Here is a 21,133-nt window from a genome sequence, read left to right on the forward strand (position 1 = left end):
GTTTTTAATCTAGTTTGAAATTGTGGAAATATGCTTGGCTGATGCATTTGAATTTTGGACTGTGAAAAACCCCCCCCCCACCCCAAACACTTGGCTGAAGAGAGTTCCCCAAGATAGAACATTTTTCGAAACATGGACCCATGTTCAATAAATAAATAAATAAATAAGGGGAAAGTATACAAGTATTCAAAAAGCACTGGACAAGTCAAGCTAAATAAAACAATTTTTAATTACAATTTAAAAATGCAAAAAAAAAAAATAGGTGATGAATGTAATAACAAAGGACAGCAAATGTTGCTTACCTGTAATAGGTGTTCTCACAGGACAGCAGGATGTTAGTCCTCACATGTGGGTGACATCACAGGATGGAGCCCAATCACGGAACACTTTTGTCAAAGTTTCTAGAACTTTGACTGGCACCTACTAGGCATGCCCAGCATGGCACTAACCCTGCAGCCAACTAAAAGCTACAGGAAGTGCCGAAAAATAAAATAAGAAACGTAACAAACTTAACACCGCGGGGTGGCGGGAGGGTTTTGTGAGGACTAACATCCTGCTGTCCTGTGAGAACACCTGTTACAGGTAAGCAATATTTGCTTTCTCACAGGACAAGCAGGATGGTAGTCCTCACATATGGGTGAGTACCGAGCTGAGGATGTCCGAGAATGCGCCACATATACCCAGGTGTGCAAGGCACTAATACTGGGGTTGAATTTGGAGGAGGGCGTCCTGAACCCTAATGGGCAGGTGGAAGGATGTTGGTACGTCAAGTTGTAAATAGGTTGCGCAAGACAGACTGGCCGAAGATGGAATCTTGTCTTCCAGCTTTGTCCAAGCAATAATGGGCTGTAAAGGTAAGGAGAGCACTCCATGTTGTAGCCCTGCAAATGTATGTGCGCCACTGAAGTCGCCATGGCCCTGACAGAGTGTGACACTCGTGTGGCTGAAAGGTGCGATTCAGCTTGTCTGCCAACACATTGTCCACTCCCGGCAAGTAGGTGGCCCTGAGGTACATTGAGTGGGAGAGGGCCTCCGCCCATAACCGTGCAGCTTCATGACACAGAAGGTAGGAGCCCATCCCTCCCTGTTTGTTGATGTACCAAATGGCCATCTGGTTGTCAATCTGAATCAGGATAACTTGATTGGACAGGCGATCCTGAAATACCCTGAGAGCATATCTGATTGCTCGAAGCGCCAGGAAATTTATTTGGTATTTGGCTTCCTCTGGAGACCAAGATCCTTGTGTCTGCAGTTCAGCCACATGGGCTCCCCAGCTGAGGTTGGAAGCATTGGTGGTGAGAATTATTTGAGGGTCTGGAGCCTGGAAGGGCAAGCCTTGCTGGAGATTGATCTGATTTTTCCACCAAGCTAGAGACTGACAGAGTGAGTCTGTGATGTGGACAATGGTCGACAGGGGCTGAATGGATTGAGTCCATTGTGACCTTAGAGTCCACTGCATGACTCTCATGGCCAAGCGGGCCATTGGGGTAACCTGAACTGAGGATGCCATGAGTCCCAGCAGAATGAGGGAATGGCATGCAGTCATGCGGTGTTGCGACTGTAGCTGGTGTGCGAGAGAGACGAGAGTGAGAGCTCACTGTCGAGGCAGAACAGCTTTTGCTTGCAAGGTGTCCAAGTCTGCCCCTATGAATGATAAAGTTTGAGATGGGACTAAGTAGGATTTGTCGTAGTTGACTAGAAATCCTAGCGAAATCAGAGTGTGTAAGTTAAGTTGTAGGGACAACAGAGCAGTTTGCTGAGTGGGAGCCCTGATCAACCAATCATCTAGATGGGGTAGACGTGAACACCTTGCGGAAGGCTGCAACTACTATGAAGCATTTTGTGAAGACTCATGGTGCAGACGCGAGGCCGAATGGAAGCACTCTGTACTGATAGTGCTTGGGGCCTACCAGAAATCTCAGGTATCTGCGATGAGATGGAGTTATCACAATATGTGTGCATGCATCCTGGAGGTCTAGAGAGCAGAGCCATTCTCCTCTTTGCAGAAGAGGAAGAAGAGAACCCAAGGTTACCATTTTGGAGGTACTTGTTGAGGGTACATAGGTCCAGGATTGGACGAACGCCTCCCGATTTTTGGGGGATTAGAAAGTACCGGGAATAGAATCCTAGGCCGTGCTGAGAGTAGGGTACTGGTTCTATTGCTTTAGCCTGGAGGAGGAGGGAGACCTCCTGTTCCAGAAGGATGGAGTGGTCAGATGTTCTCAACATCGGTAGAGGTGGGGAGTCCGGTGGAATGGAGAGAAAATTCAGATGATAACCTTGAGCAATTATCGCCAGGACCCACTGGTCTGAGGTGATTGAGTGCCATCTGTTGTTGAAATGGCACAATCGACCTCCCACTGGTATCTGTGGCAGCAGAAGCTGGCTGCTGCTCCCTATGCAGGAGTCAAAAACCGGAAGCAGTGCCTGGCTGAGGAGCTGCTTGAAGCTTTTGTTTTCGTAGTTGATGAGACTGGGATTTTTGAAAAGGTCTCTTAGAATGAGTTCTAGACTGTGGTGGGTAGGATTTCTTCAGGCAGAAGAATGACTTCTTAGTGTCCTTTCGGAGAGGCTATTTTGAGGAATACTCAGAAGGCATTAGAGAGAGCTGTCTCAGGGTCTCATGATGGTCCTTGAGTTCCGCCACCGTCCGTTGAATCTGCTCGCCAAACAGATTGTCTCCTACACAGGACAGATCGGATAATCTGCCCTGTACTTCAGGGCGAAGGTCCGAAGACTTGAGCCAGGCCCATCTTCTTGCCGAAATAGCAGCTGCAGAGACCCTGGTAGCAGTGTCAAAGATATCGTGTAAGATGATCTTATCTCATGCTTGCCTGCCTCAAAGCCCTTGTTCACTGGTTTGAAGTTGATCTTGGAACTGTTGAGGCAGAAAGTCTGTCAAGCATTGTATCTGCTTAAATAAGACCCTGTTGTATTGGGTCATATAGAGCTGATAAGAGGCAATTCGGGAGATGAGCATTGAGCCCTGGAAGACAAGGCGACCAATGGCATCTAGAAATTTCTGCTCCTTGCCTGGGGGAAAGGAAGAGTGGGGTTTCGATCTCCTTGCCCTCTTTTGGCAGATTCTACAACCATAGATTGGTGATCTGAGGTTTTTGAAAACCTGGGGCTGACTGTACCAAATAAGTGGTGTCAGCCTTCCTGTTGACTGGAGCAACAGAGCCAGGGTGTTCCCAGTTCTTTTTGAGGAGATCCAGAAGAACCTGGTGAATAGGGATGGAGGTTATTTCCTTGGGAGCATCCAGGAATTGCAACAGCTCCATCATTTGATGCATGTCATCTTGTTCGGTCTATAATTGGAAGGGAACCAATTCAGACATCTCCTTCACAAAATTTATGAAGGAAAGGTCCTCTGGAGGAGAATGCTTTCTGCTTTCAGTAGGAGAAGGAGGTGAAGGCAAGTCATCGGTGTCTGGTGAAGAATCATCAGTCCAGGTATCATCAGGATCAGCACCTGCCCCTCTAAGAACCAGAGGGGGATGGGGCGGAATTCCTGAAGGTCCAGGTCTAGGCTCTGAAGGAATCGAAGGAAGAACTGGAGGCACCGATGAAGGCATCGAAGGCACCGGTGCAGGCATCGAGGGCATCGATGGATGGATCGGTGGCGGACGCATCGGCATTGATGGCTGAGGCATTGGTAAGACTCCTGATGGAGGGATGCGGAACGGTGTTTCTCTTCCCGATGACAAAGTAAGAGGAGAGGACACCGGAGCCATTGGTGACCCATCAGTGGAAAAGCGGCAATAAGCGCTTCCATCCTCGAGAGCAGTGGGGCAAACGCTGCTGGAATCGGATTGGTGGTCGGCTCCACAATTGGCACTGGTGTCTGTGCCAGAGGAACTTGTAGTTTATGCATCTCCTTGTCGATGGCCTCCTGAACCATCCGGTCCAGTTCTTCACGGAGAACTGGAGCAATCAGCCCCAGCTCCAGAAGGGGAGAATGAGGCAGAGGTATAGACGGAGGGACCACCGTTAAAGGCGGAGTCGCGGCTCCCGATACCCATCCGGGTGAGGGTTGCCTCGGTGACCTGGTCGCAGAAAAGGTCGGTGCCTTTTGTGGATGGGGTTTCTTCTACGGCGGCTTGGACAATGGCGAGGTCGATGATTTCACTCCCTCGATGGTCCGAGACTTCCGATGTCGAAGGCGATGTCTCTCTCTATGATCCCCTCGATCTTGAGGGGGAGTAGAGGGAGTTGAAGGCCGAGAAGTCATCGATGCAGGACGGTCACCGGCCGGTGGTCGATACTGTTGGGAAGTGGACGGTGCGGGTTCTGACGAAGTCGATGCAATCGATGGCGTCGGGGTTTGAGCATGGAAGAGAAGTTCCATCTTTTCCATTCTGGCTTTGCGACCTTTTGGTATCATTAGGGCACATTTGGTGCAGGTCAGGACATCATGCTCACATCTGAGACATTACACAGACCTTATGAGGGTCTATTATGGACATGGTGCGGTTACAGTCCGGGCACAAACGGAACCCAGATGCCATGGCTTTGAAATATTTGAGCCGTGGTACACTTGACGGCCAGTAGGCTGAGAGGGCCAAACTTGACGGGAATCAACCGAAAACGGGTAAAAACTCACCGGAGTACCGTGGCTTCAAAAAGTTGAAGGAGGGACCCCTGTGGGGTAAGAAAGTTTTCAGCAATTCCATGAAGAAAATTCCTGTCACGAATCTCTGCGGAGCTCCTTAACTGCGTGGCTACTGCTGCCCGGAAAAAAGAAGACTGAAGGGGGACCCCTGCTGGCTGCAGGGTTAGTGCCATGCTGGGCATGCCCAGTAGGTGCCAATCAAAGTTCTAGAAACTTTGACAAAAGTGTTCCGTGATTGGGCTCCATCCTGTGATGTCACCCATATGTGAGGACTACCATTCTGCTTGTCCTGTGAGAATGGTTTATACAATTGGACACCATTATTATATGGGACAGCAAAAAATAAGTTGTTTAATTTCAGTACAGTGATGGTGAACTCTAGTTCTAAAGTGCCACAATATGGCTAGGTTTGCAGGCTAGCTACAATGAATATGCATGAGAAAGATTTGCATGCACTGCCTCCATCTCATGCATATTCATTGTGGATATCCTGAAAACCTGGCCTGTTTGTAGCACTTGAGGACTGGAGTTCGTCTCACTGACCTAGTATGATGGTCTTTATAAAGTAAGACTGAGAATTGTGGTTTGTGAGGATAGGTATTCTTAGTTGATTGTCATTGTAATAATCCCTCCAATAATTTTTTGTTTGGATTTAAGTATATTTTCTTTACAAGCACATTTTACCTAAACAGATGCTTTTAATAAGCACTAGCAACCCAGCAAATAATATGGAAGCAAGGAACAGGGAGAAGACTATTAAACAAAAAACTAAACAAAAGCTATAGCTTTACCTGAGGAAAATGTTATTAATCTGTTTTCTGATAAAAGCTCGTAGTCCAAGAAACTTCCCATAAATTCGATGAAGAACTGTCTTCAGAAAGTCACGCTCTCTGGGGTCTTCACTATCAAAAAGTTCCAACAGCTTTAAAAAAAACACACATTTTTTTTTCAAAAGTGTTCAGACAATTCCAGGCCTGCCTTAAGGTTTCTGAATTAACTGTACAGTCCTTTCATCTTGTACTTTACAGTAAATATATAGTCAGTAAAGCTAGGAAAATATAACATTTTCATAAAGCTACCTAAAATGTTAAAACTACAGTCAGTCTTGAAGCAGTAAAAAATGTCTACTATGCATTTTGTTTCACATTAACTCATTTGCCTAATTCAGATTTTATTTAGTTAGCTAAACAGTTTTATTTATATTTATTATGCATGTATTTTATTGGAAACCACTTCAAAGAAGCAGTATACAAAAAATTTTAAATAAATAAAATATATACTTTTTTCTGTTCTCACTTCTCAACAGAGGAAATGAAATTGATGTAATCTTCTTATGATGATATCTCCAATATCTAGCAGGAGATAGGTGGAAGCACAACACAGTGGAATCTGTACTGCAGGACTTCCCAAACCTGTCCTGGGGACCCCGCAGCCAGTCGGGTTTTCAGGATATCCACAATGAATATGCATGAGATCAATTTACGTATACTGTCTCCATGGTATGCAAATTTATCTATGAATTGGCTATGGGGTCCCCAGGACAGGTTTGGGAAGCCCTGTTGTACTGTAAGTATATACATACACCAAGAATAAAAGATGAATAGCCTGAAGCCTTCCTGGGAGAAGAATTGGGCATACCCTTCAGGTGTGCCGGGCCAAAGGACTGAATGCTGACAGTGCTGGGAACATTGAATCCTGTCACCTTCCTTTGACGTCATCTCTATTCACCTGCTGCACCTATTTAAAGCTTTGTGCAGCAGCGGTTTGGTAGAAGCCTTCCTGGGAGAAGAATTGGGCATACCCTTCAGGTGTGCTGGGCCAAAGGACTGAATGCCGACAGTGCTGGGAACATCGAATCCTGTCGCCCCCTCTTTGACGTAATCTCTCTTCGCCTGCTGCACCTATTTAAAGCTTTGTGCAGCGGCGCACGGCCGCCCGCGTGCTGCCGAAGCTACGCCCAAAGGGGCACGCCCTTGGGTAACATTTTGGAAAGGTTTTTTTTCCTTTTTTGATGGGAAGAAAAAGGAAAACTAGAGTCATCACTTCAACACCAGTAGTAAGGGCTGTGAAGGGACCGATTGACACCCTCCTTGCTCAAAGGGTGAGTCAAATAACTAGAGAACCTATCCCTGATATTTCTTTTTTGTCAAGGGCTCCTGCTATTCCTGGTCACAACCAGTCCTCCCAACTATCTTCTAGATTTACTGGTGCTACTTCACCAATTAATAATCCAGCTCCAGTGGAGATGACATCTCCATTATCTTTTATTGATAGAGAGCATTTACAATCCCTACAACCAGAGGTTAATAATTTAGTTTCCAAGTGTGGCTTACCACCACCTGTTAATAATTTGCCATTGGAGTCAGGCACTGAAATAGTGGACTCCAAAAACCACCTGAATTACCTTTCAGGGACACAGTCACTATCAATATAACTCCTAATCATTAACCTTCTTATTTAAATGGGGTTTGGGAGACAACGAGTGGAGTATAAGGCTTCATCATAAGATAATGTGTCACTGATAATGTTATATGAAAATTGTGAAATAGAAGAAATGTAAAAACAGTGAATTGTAAAAATAAAGATACAAATTTAAATAAGAAGGCCAATGATTAGGAGTTATATTGATAGTGACTGTGTTCCTGAAAGGTAATTCAGGTGGTTTTTGGAGTTTATTGACAGTCTTTATTGCGGTGTGAGGATTGGGTTGAGTTTTAGTACACTGAAATAGTTGAACCTGACAATGATACCTTGAATGTCCCATTCAATATCTCAATCTGCTAATTTTGCTACAGAGACTAGGAAAACAATTGAGGATTATGGTAATCGGCTTACACAGCTAGAGTCGTCCACTTTGACTCTAACATCACAAATTACATCTGTACAAACTGTTGGAACTTCCTTTATTAAGGACACTTTAATCATATATAAGCAGCCTGAAGGGCTAGAAAATGTTATGAGGTGTAAAAATTTGCGATTCTTGAATTTCCCAATATCTAGATTTTCATCAGCACAGGATTTAAAAAATATGTAAAGGAAATTCTGTATAAATCTGGTGATAAAGAAATATTAGTTTAAAAAATGTATTATGTTCCTAGGTTTAAGAAAAGTGGTTAAAGCCCTGAGGGTGAGATGGTTAGTTTGCAGGCAGAAAGCCCTAATTTAACATCTTTTTTAGATGCATCTATCAATGATATACAATCTAGAGCTACTTTAATAGTTGCTTTTAGTCTAGAGCAAGATAAAAATTTAGTCCTTCAAAAATATTTCAAAAATAAAGATTTTTGCTTTTGTGGCCAGAAAGTTCAAGTGTTTACCAATGTATCTAGGAATACTCAATCCAGGAGGAAGCAGTTTCTAAGTTTGAGACAAAGAGTTGTGTCCCTTTCTCAAATTCCCCTGTAAATGTCCGATATCATTTCAGAAAAATAAGTTTGTGTTTTTAGATCCTGCCCACCTGGAAGTTTTTCTCTCTGATAAGGGTGGTTGATTGAGAAACCCGTAACAGTTTGTTAAGGAGAGTGTTACTAGTATAACTGTTTCAATTTCTGCCTTAATTAGTGCAATGGTTGATCATATTTTTCCACTTTTTTTTTCTCTCTATTGATTAGCTTCCCAGTTTTAAGGTGGACTGGAATTATTTGAAATATCTTGTGATTTGAGATATGTGGATTTTTTAATTTCTTGAAGTCTATTCTTTAGATATTCCAATCTGTTTGCCTTTTTCTTTTTCATTATACAATGGATGTTAAGAATTTAATAAACCGAAAAAAAAAAAAAAGGACGAATAGCCTCCTGGAAACTAACATGGAAATTGTACACAGTTTGCAGGAACTCTTCTACATAACATGCAGACTTAGTACCTAACCAAGGTATAAATAGTTTTTAACATCCAAAACAAGCATCTGACAATAAAAGCAGTATTAATTTTCTGTTTTGTGCTTCTGTTCTCTATGGCAAGTAGGGGATGCTGCAGAAGTAGCATTAAACCCTAGGAAGGAGTTTCAGTAATCGCTTAAATGTGAAACCTACTGGCCCAGACTCAACATGCACATGTATCAAATTCTGGAGGGAGCCAGAGTCTGAGGCTCCTAGCCAAAGACTATCATTACAATGGCTGAATTTGGGAAGAGCGGATTGGTTTATAAAATAAGAAAATGATATGGTAGTTGGAAATAAAGGTCCAGGGTACTGTAGCCCAACAAAGGCTGGGTTTGACTGAGCTTGGAACCTAAGTAAACAGAAGAAAAATGCTGGGCAAAAAAACAAAAACCCCAGATAATATACAAATGAAGTTCCAAAAGGTTCAACATTAAAATTAGAAAAGTATGGCTTTAATAATTCTTACATTCAAGCAGTAAGTGTTGACAAAATAAATAACCCTATAGTACCAACACATGTCAAACAGTGCTGTGGGAGATTAGATAAGAGAGCAGAATTGCTTACCTGTAACAGGTGTTTCTAGAGGACAGAATTATGTCATTCTTCACACATGGTGATATCATATGGAGGAGATTTGCCTTTCAAGTGTGAGAAGGCGGCTCTAGACCTTTTCTCCTGCTCCACACAAAAACTGCTTAGAGTACCTTCTACATCTTTGAGTCAGGTCTCAAGGCCATCTCAGGGTGCACCTTAGTGCTTTTGGTGCGAACCATCACCAGGTTATTAAAACAAAAAATACGCTTTGAAATGTCTGTATGCCAATGCAAGAAGTCTTAAGAAGTAAGATGGGAGAGTTAAGAGTATATAGCAGTTAATCATGAAATAGTCATAACTGGCATCTCTGAGACCTGATAGAAGGAAGATAATCAATAGGACAGTATAATACTAGGGTACAAATTATATTGTAATGATAGGGAGGATCAACTTGGTGGGGGAGTGGTGCTTTATATCCAGGATAGCATAGAGTCCTACAGGATAAAAATCCTGCAAGAGACTAAATGCACAATAGAATCTTTATGGGTAGAAATCCCATGTGTGTTGGGGGAAGAGTGTAACAATAGGAGTATGCTACAGTCCACCTGGCCAAAATAAGACGGATGATGAAATGCTAAGAGAAATAAGGGAAGCTATCCAATTTGGCAGTGCAATAATAGATTTCAGTTACCCCAGTATTGACTGGGTAAATGTAACATCTGGACATGATAGAGAGATAAAGTTCCTGAATGGAATAAACGACTGCTATATGGAACAATTGGTTCAGAAGCAGACGAGAGCGAGCTATTTTAGTTCTAATTCTTAGAGGAAAGCAGGATTTGATGAGAGAGTGGTGGTCCACTTGGCAATAGTGATCATAACATGATTAAATTTGAATTAATGACTGGAAGGGGGACATTAAGTAAATCTACAGCTCTAGCACTAAACTTTCAAAAGGGGGAACTTTGATAAAATGAAGAAATTAGTTAGAAAGAAACTGAAAGGTGCAGCTACAAAGGTTAAGAGTGTGCAATAGGCATGGACTTTGTTTAAAATTAAAAATACCATCTTAGAAGCACAGTCTAGATCAGGGGTGGGCAATTAATTTTCCCATGGGGCCGCATGAGAAATTGGGATGGTTTTAGAGGGCCGGACTAATATAATTAACTCAGTTCTCAATAGCCCTACTTATGAAAAGACAGCAGTTTACCACCAATGTATGTCCTCTGAGAAAACACAACAAATAAGACCGATACAAACGCTTACATGCTAGCAAAATATCTCATCTCGGTAACAGACACAGAACCGACCTAACATACTCCCAGGATCTGTAGTAATGCACATAAACTAATCCGCACACAGTTACACCTGTATTATGGAATACACTCAAACAGGAGCAACCCTATCTATGAAAAGGCAACACTACAAATATTACATCAGACCCTAAACACCAATACACCTCTTATTAGGAAAACTGAACTAACAAGCAGCTATAGATCCCCAAACAGAAATAATTGTAAAACTATACTAATAAGCAGAATAAATGTTTCTAAACAGCTATGAACAGAATAACATCCAACAATTAAAAACTCATAAAAAACTATTAAACATTCTCCAAACACCAATAAAATATTTCAAAAAAGCAGACATCACACAATTAAAATGGCAGTCAAGAAAAATAAACTTAAAGCCACCTTTACTTACCCCCTCCAGCAGCTCTCCTACTCCCCTTCCCTGCAGGCCATGGCACACACCAGAAGCAGCAGTAGAAGCTAAGCTCTATACTTATGGTCCTCTTCCTTAGTGCCCATGTCTCTCACACACACACCATACCAGTCATGCCCCCATGACCAGTTTCTGTCTCTCACACACCAATCATCTCCCAAACAGTCTTTGGCACACACACACCAGTCACCTTCCTGAACAGTTTCTCTCATGCCATACACACACACACAGGCTTCCCACTCCCGTGTTCTACTTGCATATATGGTCTTCTCACTCTCATAATCACTTTCTCTGTCTCTCTCTCTCTCACACACACACTCACCAGTCTCTCACTCCCATGCTTGTTCTCTCCACATGCACAGGCTTCTCATTCCCAAAATCACTTTCTTTCTCTCTCTCACACACACACACACCAGTCTCTCACTCCCATGTTCTCTTTCAGATATACCGGCTTCTCCCTCCCATGATGTGTCTCACACACACCCGGGTTTCTCACTCCCATGCTCACTCTTCACATGCACAGGCTTCTCATTCCCATAATCACTTTTTCTCTCTCTCTCTCACACACACACACACCAGTCATCTGATCTCACTCATGCATACACACACACACAGGCTTCCCACTCCCAAGTTCTCTTTCAGATATACAGGCTTCTCCCTCCCATGCTGTGTCTCACACACACCCAGGTTTCTCACTCTCATGCTCACTCTCTTCACATGCACAGGCTTCTCATTCCCATAATCACTTTCTCTCTGTTACACACACACCAGTCTCTCTCATTTCCATGCTCACTCTCCACGTGCACAGGCTTCTCATTCCCTGAATCACATTCTCTCACATTCACACACACCAGTCTTTTTCTCTCACACACACAGTCACCTTACCAAGCAGTCTCTCTCTCTCATGCATGCACACTCACCCAGGTTTCTCACTCCCACAACTCCAGGCTTCTTATGCTCATGCTTTCCCACATACCCAGACTTCTCACTTCCATGCTTTTTCTCTCACACACACACACACACATCAGTCACCTCCCTGACTAATGCCTCACACTCTCACATACACATCAGTCATCTCCCTGAGCAATCACTTTCATTGTCTCTCACATACACATCAGATCTCTGACGACTCAATCACACACAGGCTGGCTGGCTGCTTCTCACTCTCTCTTACTCACTTCCTCTTCCCCCTACATATGTCACGGAGTTTTTTGCCGGTCCGCGGCGCGCGCTCCCGGTCTCTCCCGCTGCCGTTGCTGCTGGGCTGTCAGCACGTTCAAGCCCAGGGGGAATGGCAGCGGTGTTGGAAGAAGCTGTGGCACCCGCGGCTGGCCTTTTCTTCTTCCCGCGCCTGCCCCCCCCCCCCTCCCGTGACCCGAAACAGGAAGTGATACACGGAGCGGTGCGCGAGAAGGAGAAAGAGCCGTGCCGCGTCGGCTGCAGCATCGGCCCCCGAGCAATTGAACCAGCCGGCAATCGAGAAAGGAGTCAGCAGCATGAGCCCCCGCAGGCCAAGAAAGAAGAATCCCTTCAGCCGCGGGAGGCTCATGCTGCTGACTCTTCTCGATTGCCGGCTGGTTCAATTGCTCGGGGGCCGATGCTGCAGCCGACGCGGCACGGCTCTTTCTCCTTCCCGCGCACCGCTCCGTGTATCACTTCCTGTTTCGGGTCACGGGAGGGGGGGGGGGCAGGCGCGGGAAGAAGAAAAGGCCAGCCGCGGGTGCCACAGCTTCTTCCAACACCGCTGCCATTCCCCCTGGGCTTGAACGTGCTGACAGCCCAGCAGCAACGGCAGCGGGAGAGACCGGGAGCGCGCGCCGCGGACCGGCAAAAAACTCCGTGACATATGTAGGGGGAAGAGGAAGTGAGTAAGAGAGAGTGAGAAGCAGCCAGCCAGCCTGTGTGTGATTGAGTGTCAGATTGGCCGGTGTCAGATTGGCCGGTGCTGGGCAAGCCTTGCCCAGCACCGGCCAATCGGGCAGCGTGCCTTCGCTCGAGTCACTCCCTCCTCCCCCCCCCCCCCGGACGCTGTAAAAAAAAAACCAGTTCATTCTCCGCTCCCCGATTGGCCGGCCAATCGGGGAGCGAGGGAGCGGAGAATGAACTGCTGCCTTCCCTCTGCAAGGGAAGGCAGCAGTGCCTCATTCCCCGTCTGCTCTCAGCAGTGGGCGGGCCGGATTCAGACCGTAGGCGGGCCGGATTCAGCCCGCGGGCCGCCCCTTGCCCAGGTCTGGTCTAGATGTATTCCATGCATTAAGAAAGATGTAAGGAAGGCCAAATGATTGCCGGCATGGTTAAAAGGTGATGTGAAAGAAGCTATTTTAGCTAAAAGAATTTCCTTCAAAAATTGGAAGAAGGAACCATCTGAAGAAAATAGGAAAAAGCATAACCATTGGCAAGTTAAATGTAAAACATTGATAAGAAAGGTTAAGAGAGAATTTGAAAAGAAGTTGGCTGAAGAGGCAAAAACTCATTATGAACACTATGTTTAGCCAATTCTTCCTTGCTCTCTTGTCCCGAATTGCAACACCCTGTTTTTTGTAACTTCCTCCTACTCGTTTGGTTATCCCCTGTTATGCTGTAAACCGGTACTGATAAGATATTTATCTTGAGCATCGGTATATTAAAAGATTCTAAATAAAAATAAATAAAAATTTTAAAAAATATATCTGAAGAAGGAAATCTGCAAGGGAGTCGGTTGGACCATTAGATCATAGAGGGTTTAAAGAGGCAGTTAGGGAAGATAAGGGCATTGTGACTAAATGAATTCTTTGCTTCAGTGTTTACTAGCGAGGATGTTGGGGAGATATCCGTTCCAGACACAGTTTTCAGAGGTGATGATTTGGATGAATTGAACTAAATCACAGTGAACCTGGAAGATATAGAATGCCAGATTGACAAACTGAAGAGTAGTAAATCACCTGGACCGGATGGTATACACCCCAGGGTTCTGAAAGAACTAAAAAATGAAATTTCAGACCTATTACTAATAATTTGTAACCTAAAATTAAAATCATCAATTGCACCTGAGGACTTGGAGGGTGACCAATGTAACTCCAATATTTAAAAAGGGCTCCAGGGGTGAGCTGTGAAATTATAGACTGGTGTGACTTTATTCGGTATTGGGGAAAAATCATGGAAACTATTCTAAAGATCAAAATCACAGAAAGTGTAGATAGTCATGATTTAATGGGACACAGCCAGCATGGATTTACACAAGGGAAGTCTTGCCTCACAGATCTGCTACATGTTTTTGAAGGGGTTAATAAATGTGGATGAAGGTTAACTGTTAAATGTAGCTAGTATATTTGTATTTTCAGAAGGTATTTGACAAAATCCCCCAAAAGAGACTTCTAAGAAAAACTAAAACATCATGGGATAGGAAGCAATGCTCTTCTGTGTATTGTAAACTGCTTAAGAGACAGGAAACAGAGAGTAGGATCAAATAGTTTTCTCAGTTTAAAAAGGTAAACAGTGGAGTGCCTCATGGATCTGTATTTGGAAAGGTGCTTTTTAAATATATTTATAAATGATCTGGAAAGGAGTAAGACACGTGAAGTGATCAAATTTGCAGCTGAGACAATTGTGATAAATTGCAGGCGGACCTTATGAGACTGGAAGATTGGATGTCCAAATGGCAGATGAAATTTAATGGGGACAAGTGCAAGGTGATGAATATAGAAAGATCTAGGCATCATAGTGGATAACACATTGAAATCATTGGTTCAATGTGCTGCGGCAGTCAAAAAAGCAAACAATGTTGGGAATTATTAGAAAGGGAAAGCAGAGTTGCTTACCCTGTAACAGGTGTTCTCACAGGACAGCAGGATGTTAGTCCTCACATGTGGTTGACATCAGGATGGAGCCCAATCATGGAAAACGTCTGTCAAAGTTTCTAGAACTTTGACTGGCAGCATTGAGCATGCCCAGCATGGCACCAACCCTGCATCCAGCAGGGGTCCCCCTCTCAGTCTCGTTTGTAGTAAAGTACGAGCGAAAAATAAAATAAAACATAACGAACCCAACTCCTTAGGGTGGTGGGTGAGTTTCGTGAGGACTAACATCCTGCTGTCCTGTGAGAACACCTGTTACAGGTAAGCAACTCTGCTTTCTCACAGTACAAGCAGGATGGTAGTCCTCACATGTGGGTGATTAGCAAGCTACAGGATGCCCGAATGTCAAATAGCCAAAATACCTAACAACGTGCAACAGGCACAACAACTGAGGTAGTTTTGGTGAGTTGGGCTGTCTGATCATCTCCCTGGGTCGCAGGAAGGAGTTGGGTTATTATATGGGAAACAGGTTATGTAGGACCAATTGGCCGAAGATGGAATCCTGTCTGCCAGCTTTGTCAAGACAATAATGAGCTGCAAAAGTATGGAGGGAGCTCCATGTAGCAACTCTACAGATGTCAACAAGAGGAACGGAGTGGAGGTGTGCCACTGACGTTGCCATTGCTCTTACAGAGTGTGCTTTAACAGTCCTGCAGAGGAATACTTTCTTGATAAAAGCAAAAAAAAAATGCAATCTGCTAGCCAGATTGAAATGGTCTGTTTGCCTACTGAAGTACCCAATTTGGTTTTATCAAGAGAGACAAATAGTTGGGTGGACGACCTGTGGGCTGCAGTACAATCTAAGTAAAAAGCAAGAGCACGTTTGCAGTCCAAGGAGTGGAAAGCTCGCTCACCTGGATGTGAGTGAGGTCTGGGAAAAAAGGTTGGAAGAGTTATACATTGATTTAAATGAAACTCAGAAACTACTTTTGGTAGAAATTTAGGATGAGTACGGAGTACTACACAGTCGTGAAGGCACCTAGTGTAAGGCAGATATGTAATTAGTGCATGTAACTCACTGACTCCACGAGCAGATGTTATGACTACTAGAAAGATCACCTTCCAAGTGAGATGGCGAAGCTCACAGGAATGTAACGGCTCGAAGGGAGGCTTCATAAGTTGTGCTAGAACAACATTAAGGTCCCAGGTAGGAACTGGAGGACGTAGGGGAGATTTAAGGTGTAGTAAACCTCTTGTGAAGCGAGCTACGAGTGGTTGTGCTGATATCACGGTGCTGTCGATACCTTTGTGATAAGCCGCAATAGCACTAATGTGTACATGAATAGAGGAAGTCCTTAGTCCAGATTCCGAAAGATGCCATAGGTAGTCTAGGAATTTTACTATGGAACAGGAAAAAGGCTCAATTTCCTTTGTATTGCACCATGAGGAAAATCTTTTCCATTTCGCACGATATGATCTTCTGGTAGAAGGCTTTCATGAAGCTACGATGACTTGTGAAACACTGTCTGAAAGGTTTAAAGATTGCAGAGTCAACCTTTTAACATCCAAGCTGTCAGGGACAGTGAATGGAGGTTGGGATGATGTAACAGACCGTTGTTCTGCGTTATTAGCATTGAGTCCATGCCCAGGCGAATGGATGGGAAACCAGACCTGATGCGGCCAGTGAGTGGCTATGAGAATCAGCGTTCCCCTGTCCTGCCGTAACTTCACGAGAGTCTTGCTGATGAGTAGAAGTGGAAGGTAAGCATAGAGGAGACCTATTGACCACGAGTGGGCGAAGGCATCCTGTGGGGGAGCTTCGTGGCTGCGGTGAAGAGAATAGAAGTTTGCTACTTTGCGGTTGTGTATTGACGCAAAGAGGTCTATGTGCAGATGGACCCACTGGCGAAATATGCCTTCTGCTACTGTGGGGTTCAGGGACCATTCATGGGGATGAAAAGGTCCGGCTGAGATTGTCCGCGCCTGCTAGATAAGTTGCTCTCAGTAGTATGGAATGGGAGAGAGTCTAGGCCCAGATCTGCACCATCTCCTGACAGAGTAGATAAGAGCCTGTGCCCCCTTGTTTGTTTAGATACCACATTGCTACTTGATTGTCCGTTTGGATGAGGATAACTTTGCTCGAGAGGCAATCCTGAAAAGTGAAAAGGGCATATCGAATTGCCCGGAGTTCCAGAAAATTGATCTGATGCTTGGACTCCACCTTGGTCCAAAAACCCTGGGTTTGAAGGTTGTGGACATGAGCTCCCCAACCCAGGAGAGATGCATCTGTGCATCTGTGGTTAGTATAATTTGGGATTGTGGAGGTTGGAAGGGTAGTCCTACCAGGAGGTTGGACAATGTGAGACATCTCTTGACTTGACTGGGACCATTGGGATTTTAAAATCCATTGTGACACTCTCATGGCTAAGTGAGCCATGGAAGTTACGTGAACTGTGGACACCATGTGGCCCAGTAAAGTCAAGAGATGACGAGTCTTAATGGTCTGGTGAGACTGTAATGATCTTGCTAGGATGGATAAGGAGCATGCTCTGGTCCATGGAGGAATGCTTTTGGCTGGATAGTGTCAAGATCTGCTCCTATGAATGAGATTTTTTGAGATGGAGTCAGATGTGAGACTTAGGGTAGTTCATAAGGAACTCCAGTGATTGGAGCAGATTGATTGTATAACATAGGCGCTGAAAAGCTCCCGTTTGAGTCGGAGCCCTTATAAGTCTATCGTCCAGGTATGGATAGACGTGGACATTGCTTTTCCTTAAATGGGCTGCTACAACTGACGGGCATTTTGTAAAAACCCTTGGGGCTGATGCAAGCCCGAATGGTAATACACGGTATTGAAAATGGAGTTGACCTACTGTGAATCGGAGGTATTTGTGATGAGGAAGATATATCGCGATATGTGTGTAAGCCTCCTGCAGATCCAGAGAGCAAAGCCAATCTGTTCTTTGAATCAGTGGTAGCATGGTACTCAAGGTTACCATTCTGAACTTTTCTTTTTTGAGATATTTGTTTAGGGCACGTAAGTCCAAAATAGGACGAATGCCTCCTGATTTTTTTTGAATCAGGAAGTAACGAGAGTAGAACCCCTGACCCCAATGCTGTCGAGGAATAATTCTACAGCATTGGATTGTAGTAGAAGGGTCATGAGTTCTGCTTCGAGGAGCGGGGAATGAACGTTGGGGTGTGAGTGGATGGGATAGCCCGTTCGGCGGTATGGTTAGAAAGTTTAGATGGTATCCTTGGCTTATTACAGTTAGTACTCACCGATCTGTTGTAATGGTGTGCCAGATATGGGAGAAGAGGTACAAGCGGCCTCCCACTGGAAAGGCAAGGGAAAGAAGAGATTGGCTGTTGCTCTCTAGAAGAGTCAAAAACCTGAAGCCGGGCCTGTCTGTGGGGCTAGTTAGGTTTTTGGTGTCCTAGTTTGACGAGTCTGACCTCTTTGAGGAGGTTTAGATTGTTGAGGAAGAGATTGAGGTGGATATCTTCTCAGTTTATATGTAAATTGTCCAGGATCTTGTCTGAAAGATCTCTTTGACATAGATGGATAATCTTGAGGAAGAGCAGATAGCTGACGTAGGGTGTCGTGGTAGTCTTAACTGTGCAACTGTTTCTTGGACTTTAGTTCCAAATAAGTTGTCACCAGTACATGGGAGGTCTGCAAGATGATCCTGGAACTCTTGTCGTAAGTCGGAGGACTTAAGCCATGCCCAACGCCGTGCACTGATACCTGCTGCAGAGACCCTGGATGCAGTGTCGAAGATATCATAAACTGCTCTTTTCTCATGCTTGCCAGCATCTAGACCTTTTAGGAGAATGTTAAGTCCTTCCTGGTATTCATCAGGTAGAGATTCAGAATACTCCTGTACTCTCTTCCAGAGATTTCTGGAGTACTGAGTTATATATAACTGGTATGCTGCAATGCATGCAATAAGCATTGAGCCATGGAAGACCCTTTGTCCAAAGGCATCTAATGATTTTTGTTCCTTACCTGGAGGTGCTGAGGAATGAGGCCTGGACTTTTTAGATTTCTTTTGGGCAGACTCCACAACTACTGATTGGTGAGGTAGTTGAGACTTTTGGAAACCTGGGGCTGATTGTACCAAATAGATAGCATCAGCTTTCCTATTCACAGAAGGAACTGAGTCAGGATGCTCCAGTTACGGTTTAGAAGGTCCAGTAGTACTTCATGAACTGGGACTGCTATGATCTCCTTAGGTGCATCTACAAATTGTAGCACTTCAGGCATTTTATGCCTGGCATCCTCTTCTGTTTGCAAATTAAAAGGAATTGTGTCAGACATTTCCTTAATAAAATTTGCAAATGTCAAGTCCTCCAGTGGGGAACGTCGACGTTCAGCTGGGGGTGAAGGTTGTGAAGGAAGATAATCTGAATCAGAGTCAGTAGTATCAACTCCCCATGGATTGTGAGGGTAGTCACTGATGCCTCCATGATTTTGAGGTTGAGGTAGAGGTGCAAATCCAGCCGGATCTAGAGGTGGCACCGATGGGAATCGAGACGGCATCGATGGAGGCACCAAGGATGGTGAAGGCATCGATGGCATCGGTGTTTTCAAAGGACAGTGCGATGGTATGAAACCCGATGGACCCGGTGTTGGCTTGGGCATCGGCCGATCTGGTTCCTCGTCCGAGGATAAGGGTATTGGCATCAGTGTCGGTAGCTTCACAGGAGTCAACGGCACGGCTGGAACAGAAGGAAGAGCACCGATTAATGAATCCAGTCTTTCCAGAAGAGGAGCCAGCATCATCGATGTGGGATCGGGCATCGGCATGGGCACCGGTGCAGACTGGATAGACCTTAAAGCCTGAAGCACCGTCTCTTGGACAATCCGGTTCAATTCCGCCCGAGAAGCCGGCATGGGGGGCACGGCTATTGGGGGTGGAGGCTCAGAAGGCGTAGCCAGAGGCTTCACCGGTGGCGGTGGAGTTCCGGATCTCGGCACTGATACCGGTGGGGGAACGCCTCTGCCCCGAGTCCAGACAGGGATGGGGCTTCGTCTCCTTGGGGTTTTTTGGTCGGTGGCTCCGTCGCCGATGTCGATGGCTTTCAGATTCCTACATCGGAGGAGACACTTCGTCGATGACTGTGTCGATGTTTCTCCCGATGATCGGTGCGCTGTTTGGCATCGAAGATGAAAATGTAGATGCTTTGGACCGAGAAGAGGAAGGTGAAGGGACATCACCAGTGAATTTTTGCCGTTTAGGCTTCAGTGGCGACAGAGTCTTCGAAGATAGAGGACTTTGGCTCGATGTCTGTTTAGTGAAAGTCAATGGAGAGACCTTAAAAAGGAGTTCCAAGTCGGAGGCGGAGTTAAGATGGCCGCCTGATACTAGCGCGTCTCAGAGCTTCCACTTAGTTTCCTCATCATGAGTTTTCTCTTGGACTTGAAATGCCCCTGAAACAAAAAGGGAAAGTGAGGGTCTTTCCCTCGGTACCCTCACTTCCAGCAGGACGACCATCATTGAGAGCGCGCAACTTTACCTGAAGGGAGAAACGCTGTTACCCGCTGATGAGACTGGTAGGGAGGCCGCCGCTTCGTCTGAGGAACTCTCACTCAGCCCTCCCACGCTAAGAACTCCACAAGCAGTTTTGTCCTCCCTACCGCCTGAAACTGCGCTGGAAACACAGAGTGAGCAGTGCTCAGAGGAGACCATGGAGGGAGCAGCGGTGATTGTGGAGCCGGAAGTAGTAACATCAAGGCAGGGAGACGACACAGTTCGAAGTGCGGCTGCAAATCAGGAAACTGTTCAACGCGATTGTGGTAAGATGATTCCTAATCCTGATATGAATGCTAATATGATTACCTCATTGCAAGAAAGCTGACTAGAAATTGTGTTACCGACCAAGCCGCCTGTGGTTACACTGGACTAGATATGGGAATTAATGGCCAGGCAGAATGTGGCCCTCCAGATCTGCATGGCACAGATTACCCAAATTTCCTCTACAATGGACATTGTGACTCAGGAACACAACAGTAATCTAAATGAACAAGGAAATAAAATACAGGTTATTGAGAATCAGCTCAAGTACATTCAAACTGTACAGTCTACTATGACTCAAGATTGTATTAACCTTAATAGAAAAACTGAGCTGCTGGAAAATCACCTTAGAAGACTCAATTTAAGACTGCTAAATTTCCCTAAGATTATAAGAGAGTTACCAAGGGTTACTCTCAGGAGATTTCTGAGCGAGGTTCTACATATTTCCTCTGAAGATATACCGGCCTTTAACGAAGTGTTTTGTTTTGTTTATTACCTTTTCTACACTCGAGAGATAACAGGATTAATAACCAACTTGATCTGGGGAATTTGACAGACTTTTTAGTATCTTCATCTACTGAAATTGTGGAGCGGGCCACTTTGTTAATTTCTTTCATTTATGAGAATGATGTTGGGTTAATTATGAGAAGTTACTTTCAAAATATGGGGATCCACTTCATGGGGCAGTTTGTCCAAATTTTCCCTGATCTGGCCAAAGCCATGCAGGAGCAGAGGAAAGGATTTTTAGTATTAAGGCAGGAAATTAGGGAACTAAGGGCCAATTTCCAGCTTAGATACCCGTGCTA

At 44.8% G+C, this 21,133-nt stretch overlaps 1 protein-coding gene across 5 annotated transcripts in view; it reads right to left on the reverse strand.

Annotated features, from left to right (window-relative positions):
* Positions 1 to 21,133, reverse strand: part of PPP2R5A (protein phosphatase 2 regulatory subunit B'alpha) — a 356,054-nt gene that overhangs the window by 138,279 nt on the left and 196,642 nt on the right. For all 5 annotated transcript variants that reach the window (XM_029593246.1, XM_029593245.1, XM_029593244.1 and 2 more), the window contains one exon: positions 5,407 to 5,537. In XM_029593246.1, coding sequence (XP_029449106.1) covers positions 5,407 to 5,537 — 131 coding nt within the window. The remainder of the gene's footprint in view (positions 1 to 5,406; positions 5,538 to 21,133) is intronic.

Source organism: Rhinatrema bivittatum, chromosome 3 (assembly GCF_901001135.1).
Source record: "Rhinatrema bivittatum chromosome 3, aRhiBiv1.1, whole genome shotgun sequence".
Taxonomy (NCBI): Eukaryota; Metazoa; Chordata; class Amphibia; order Gymnophiona; family Rhinatrematidae; genus Rhinatrema; species Rhinatrema bivittatum.